At 39.2% G+C, this 6,607-nt stretch overlaps 1 protein-coding gene across 1 annotated transcript; it reads left to right on the top strand.

Annotated features, from left to right (window-relative positions):
• Nucleotides 1-2,079: 2,079 nt before the first annotated feature.
• On the top strand, nt 2,080-5,851 carry LOC121369146 (refilin-A-like). The gene is made up of 2 exons (XM_041494020.1): nt 2,080-2,350; nt 2,705-5,851. The coding sequence occupies exons 1-2, from the start codon at nt 2,336-2,338 to the stop codon at nt 3,416-3,418; spliced, it is 729 nt and encodes a 242-aa protein (XP_041349954.1). The 5' UTR covers nt 2,080-2,335; the 3' UTR covers nt 3,419-5,851.
• Nucleotides 5,852-6,607: the final 756 nt, after the last annotated feature.

Here is a 6,607-nt window from a genome sequence, read left to right as displayed (position 1 = left end):
TTACATGTGGTGTGGGGGCCTTACATTTAAATAAAATAATAATAATCCACTAAAAACCCACCTAAAATAAAGTTTGTTTTGTTTAACGACACCACTAGAGCACATTGATATATTAATCATCGGCTAATGGATGTCAAACATTTGGTAATTCTGACTCGTAGTCAGCAAAGGAAACACGCTACATTGTCATTTAACTAAATGACAAAGATGGTGGCTTCCATTACCGTTATATTTATGGAATTCATCTTTTGAAGAAAAAAACATTGCTTGAGTTGATCGACCTTTACTCCACACACACACACCACACACACACACACACAGACACACACGCGCAGATACACACACACGCAGACACACACACACACACACACGCAGACACACGCACGCACACACACATAGACACACACACGGACACACACACAGACACACACATACACGGACACGCACACACACAGGCACACGCACGCACACACACGCGCACACACACACACACACACACAGACACACACACCATCCCTGCACACGCGCCTGAGACCGATTTCTGGAGTTTTAACATCTACGAGTTGAAGGTCATCAACGAGTAGGATACGGATATCTTATTTAAAATGGACCTGAGCGCGAAAAGATCCTTGCGAGTGCTGCATAGGGTAATTAGAAATAAGGCTGTCGGCAGTTCAGATTAAAACCGGAGAAGCTGTCAGAACGATAGGAAACTGTTAAAGGAGGGGACAATTAAGGCATTTGGCCTGGTATGCATATTCAACGATATATAATGCACATTATTGCTTAATATCAACAAGTATAATCGTATAGTTAATTAATAAAACGGTTAAATGTGACAGCTATTATATATAACGGGCGCAGCCGTTTTGTACCATCCCAGTGAATACGCCCTCTGGCGAGCTGGCGGTTAAGTAATACCTAACATGTCACGTCAGGAATTAGTCTTCGAAATGAAGAACAAAACATACCTGATTTTTGCAGATGCATCGTAGTGTTCTGTAATTATATCCATCCTAGTCATGTCATGTCATAGGGTTTTACGTGCACATTCAGAACAAGCTGTTGTAGCGTACGCCTACGGGCAACGGGCAACTCTATTAACGTGCCCCTATCCACAAGGGTTCAGGCACGCCCGCCCCGGATCTAGCCTCTGACTTCGCCAGTGACCACTTCCGAAGCGGGAGGGGCGCACGCCTATCCATCCTAGTAAGCCAGCACCAATTATATACTATTTTTCAATACAAAATAAACCACCATTGTCAAAGTGTTGAATTAACTGTATTATGTTTCGTAACAACATACTGAAGCAATAATCGGAGTGTTTTCTTGGTTAATTGGTCTTTTCTTTCCGTGGCCTTTCTGTGGTTTCTGATTGGCAGGTGTATATTCAGACGGTCCGCAGACACTGTGTCTAGACACACTAAAAAGACGTGCCTCTTTTATGGAGATCACAGGGTATTGTGTGATAACAGCACGGATACACCTCAAATCGTAATGGACATTACCAACCGCCCTGCTTTATTACTGTAAGTAATTCTGTAAAACCCTTGATTAAGTAGACTTTCCCATCTAAAATCTAAAATCACAAAACTGACCAATTACGTCGTCCCAAAGAAAAGAAAAGTATCACTTGGGTATCGTGAGTGGTAGTTTTTGCTCGAACGTGCCCTACCAATAGGCCTAATAGTATGCATTTTTTTCTTTGGATTTTTTTAAAAAGAAAAATACTATAACTCCATTTCGTTCTATTGATGTAACCTGAAATATATTATTATACTATCAAGTCATTTAGTATGTTGTTTTACAAGTCAGGTTGATGAAAGCGAAGCGCCTTGTCGTAAATTAGAGCGTTTGTTAACACTGTGCATAGAGAAGATGGACGGAGCTGACGTCACTTCACCCCAAGCTTTACCACCAGACGTCACAAAAACGAAACAAAATGGCTGCCCCCAGTTAGCAGGAATAATCATGGTTTTTTATTAACTCTAAAATTACGCGTTTTTTATTTGTTAAAGTGTCAGTATGTGTTGGTGGTCCGGGTATGCATCTTTCCAACACATAAGGTTCTTGTTTGAGTTGACATTACTTTTAACACGACCTTGCGTATTATATATATATATAGTAGCTCGTAATAACTGACGGGTGGCGGTGCAGCGGTATGCAACTATCAAAATATCTCCAAGTATCTTTTGTTCGCAGCGTACGACGTCTTGCCGCACTGCGCAATATCTATTCACGACCTTCTTATCATATTATTATATGAAAGGTGTATTGATGCGTTGCTGGTCGCTTTACCTGCGGACTATTGATTTTCTGACTTTCAAACGACACGATGGCCGCTTCCACGGTTAGTATACACATAGCTGTGCTAAATTCATATCCCTACTTCTGTTACATATGTCAAAGTATTAATTAAACACATAACAGCTTCTGCAGCTAGGTTTTAATATAAATATTATTATATATAGTGTATGTATATTATTTGGCGAGAACATTTCCATTGTCGTTTGCTGTTGCACTCATTCACGTCTGCCGAGACAATATTAGTACGTCGAGTGTTTATCGCCCCATGGCTTTGCAAGGTCAAAAATTCAAGCACATTCCTCATCAGTGAGGGTTGGTTGTGGGTTTTTTCCCTATTCGCTTTAACTCAATAGAGAAATAATAAATACACTGTCATTGTTTTGTTTTTTTATTGCAGGCCTTTCCTTCCTTTCACGACAAGTCACGTGTGAATAACAACGTTACCTTGCAGGAAAATGGAATTAAAAATAGCACATGCAGCAGACGACAGTACGACAGCGTCGAAGGAAGTCGGGATATAAATATTAGAGTAAATTCAAAAATGATCCCTGAACAAATAACGGAGAGCGTGGCGGTCGCCCAATTACCCAATTACCAGGAGAAATACGTAGCGAGTGTTGTGGACTTCATTTCGATGAGGCGCTTCAGCGAAGGCGTATCGTTCGAGCCGGTCATGGCTCCGGTTCTGTACGCAGACACTTTCATCTGTTACAAGGACTCAACCCGAAAGAGGTACGTGAGCACGACGTTTTACGAACCCCGGGTGAAGCCGAGAAAGTTTTCGGACACCGCCATCGTATTTCCCAAGCGACCGGAGAAGACGTTCGTGTCGTTCTTGAACTATCACATCGACGAGTGTCGACGGTGGTTTAAGACCTGTCTGGAATTCAAGGCCAGGACGTACACGACCTCAAGAACTGACGTGGGTGACGACGTCGCCGACAAATCTCAGACGAACGGACTTACGGACGACGACGAAGCCGGGGTGTCTCAGGTATTTCTACCACGGTTCAACACCGACGACAGGTTTATCGCCGGACTTCACAAACACCCAAACTGTGATATCAACATGAACGGGCCCTTAATGAATGGAGATATGGATGTATTGTGATCATCATCATCATCGTCATCATCATCGGGTGCTTGTATTGTTCTGTCTTGTGTCCTGTGTATTATGGTATATACACTGTGATGAAATACACATTGAGGGACAATAACCCATTAACTATTTGCTTGTGTGGTTATTCCTTGTCGCCCATGTATTACGGTATATACCGTTATACACTGTGATGAAATACACATTGAGGGACAATAACCCATTAACTATTCCTTGTGTGGTTATTCCTTGTCGCCCATGTATTACGGTATATACCGTTATACACTGTGATGAAATACACATTGTTTTTCAATAACCCGTATAACAGTTAGATTATTCTTATAGGAAGGTCGGTATGTAGATATTTAAGATCCATTTGGAAAAATGATATTTACGGGATTAATGCAATTTTGAATCTCGGTAATGATGGTCGGAATCTGACAAAGGTTGGGATCTGAATGTTAAAGTGTGATCCATTTAATGATTAAACTGGCTGCCATTCCGGAGACTATACCTCCTTTCATTGAAATTTCCAATGTGGCGGATAAAGGAGGATGCGGCAAATCGTTCAGGCACACGTACATATTAGACTGTGTGTTCGTGGTAGAAACAAAATCCTGAATATACTGAAGAACATATGGAAGTTGTAACCTGAAACATAATGTGAAGTGATCATTCAGTAAACGATGTATGTAGATCTCAATTTGAATACTTAGGCATCCTTCTAAGAAAGGTACGTCTACATAATCAATTGACGTTTGAATTTTGATAATAAGGAGTGATGATAAAAGAACTTAACTTGAAAAATACCCGTACTTAATAATGCTTGATAGGCATGTAGACAGAGGCGCGTACAGGAATTTTAGCGTGGGAGGGGGCAGTCTAGGCTGTAGCGAACGACATTTACAGGGGGTTACGTCATGCTGCCCGGAAAAAATGTATCTACACCCCACCCCTGGACACGCGCCTGAGACCGATGTCTGGAGTTTTAACATCAGCACGTTAAATACATCTACAAGTAAGACTGATAATGTATTTAAAATGGAAGGTATACTGCAGTAACTCGTCAAACTACACGGATATACAAGTCACTGCATGAAGGTTTATTGTCAACACAGAACACTGCATATAATTGCTAAGAAGAAAAAGAAGAAAGGAAAGTTGTAATCTGAAAGACGTGTACTTCATCAATACGTCTTCGCCGATCTCCTGTATGATCGCGGGTTACCAACAATGCAAGAACGTCGTGTAAAATCTTTTAACAAGGAAGCATGTAACGTGTACTTCATCAATAGGTGTTCACCGGTATGTTGTATGAACGCGTGTTATTAACAACACACGCAGGTTATGTGAAACTTTTGAAAAGAAAAAAAACCCATATCTCTTTGCATCTCCACCGAAGCGTTCGTTACGAGACTGATTTATTGCCGTCCCGCTCATAACAATGTTTTGTTGAAACGCCTAATTCTCTCGCTGAATCACCTAAGCAATGCAAGAAGATCCTCAAATATTATTTTGTCAACGTGCTGTGAACCAGTAACAAGGTTCTTTATGAGAAATAAAAAAAGCGCCTCCGGTGTTTAAATAACGATGTGCTATACATGGAGCTTGCCGTAGATTAAACAAATCTGTATATACTTCAGGAGCGGATCTGCTGGTGTTCTAGGGGGCTGGTGTGTGCTCATACCTATCCTCGAACTCCGAAAGTCAAGTGTTTAACAAATGTATTCAATCGGTTTGTTTTCAAGAGGAAATGGGTGTAATTTCTTTGTTCGTTTGGTGTTTTTGGGATAGATTGTCTTGTATGTTGCATGTTACTTTAATTTTGAAATACTTTTTTTTAACAAATTGTACCCTAACCCGTATCCTTTGCTTTTAAGTTGCATTGCCTATCTAAATAACGTTCTCTTTTTAATTTGTTTAATGAATGAATGAATGAATGAATGAATGTTTAATGACACCCCAGCATTTTGATTTTGTGTACCAACATATCAATTATGATTTGGCTTAATATGGAATTTAATATACGAACTGAACGTAGGATTAAATGTCTTAAATTGCAGATAGTTTATGAATGACTTTCTTTTTACTGTGAAGTCGTCATTTGATGTTATTACTTCAAAGGGTGGCATAATACATTTATAAGGTTTGACTGCTATGTGATAAAATGACTAGTAAATAAGCTTCTAAAATATTTTTGAGTGTATTAAGGTCAGATTTAGTCTGTAAGTTTAGTTTGTTTTAGTATTGGCTAGAGTAGATTACGTCTAGCATGTTGTCTATTTGCGTCTGAACAGAACGTATGAACTGTTATATAACGATCTAAATAAATGAAATAAATGAATGAATGTTTAACGACACCCCAGCACGAAAAATACATCGGCTATTGGGTGTCAAACTATGGTAATGCAAATAAATAAAGTGATGATCAACATCAATATAAAAATTCAAGACTTAAACAAAAACAGTGTAAAGAACTGCAAAACCACAAATATCACAGAATTTTACGGATACTGAATTTTACTCAAAACTTCAATTTTGTGCTGTATTGGCCATTCTCAAAGAGAATGTTACACCCCTGCACCACGGTGAGGTTACAGCACACGCAGGGGTGTTATATAAGGATTTTGAATAATACTAAAATCGTATAAAAATATATTAGTTTTAAACCCACACCAACTCGCTTATTTTTAATTTTTTTAATACCAGTGTAAATAATGAAGTTTATTAACAAATTCCTATCAATAGGCTTAATAGTTTTATACAGGTATTATAATTGGTTAAAATTTGCTTTTCGTTTTAAATGCTATAATATAAAACAACTTTGTATGCAGATGTAAGGAGCAACATGTAACTACTAAATGCAAGACAAATACGAAATACATTTGGAATTTTGATTAGAAAAGGAAGCGAGGATTTATTTTATATTATTTACTGCGGTGCTATTGTTCTGTAAGATTGTCTCGCACTAAATACTGTAATTGTCTTCATTGGTTCTTAGGGGCCGTCCATAATTTTCAACATTTTCACGAGCGTACAAACCGTACGCGGTGGGAGGGAGGGGCCAGCGTACGCTTTTTAAAAATCATTTGGGGATGTACACTTTTAGGGGAGAGGGGGGTGGTCAAAAGTGTACGGTTTGTACGCTCGTGAAAATGTTGAAAATTATGGACGGTCCCTTAGTGCAATGAAAAATGCATAAAG

This window comes from Gigantopelta aegis, chromosome 3 (genome assembly GCF_016097555.1).
Source record: "Gigantopelta aegis isolate Gae_Host chromosome 3, Gae_host_genome, whole genome shotgun sequence".
Taxonomy (NCBI): Eukaryota; Metazoa; Mollusca; class Gastropoda; order Neomphalida; family Peltospiridae; genus Gigantopelta; species Gigantopelta aegis.
This window is presented reverse-complemented; position numbering and strand designations above follow the sequence as displayed.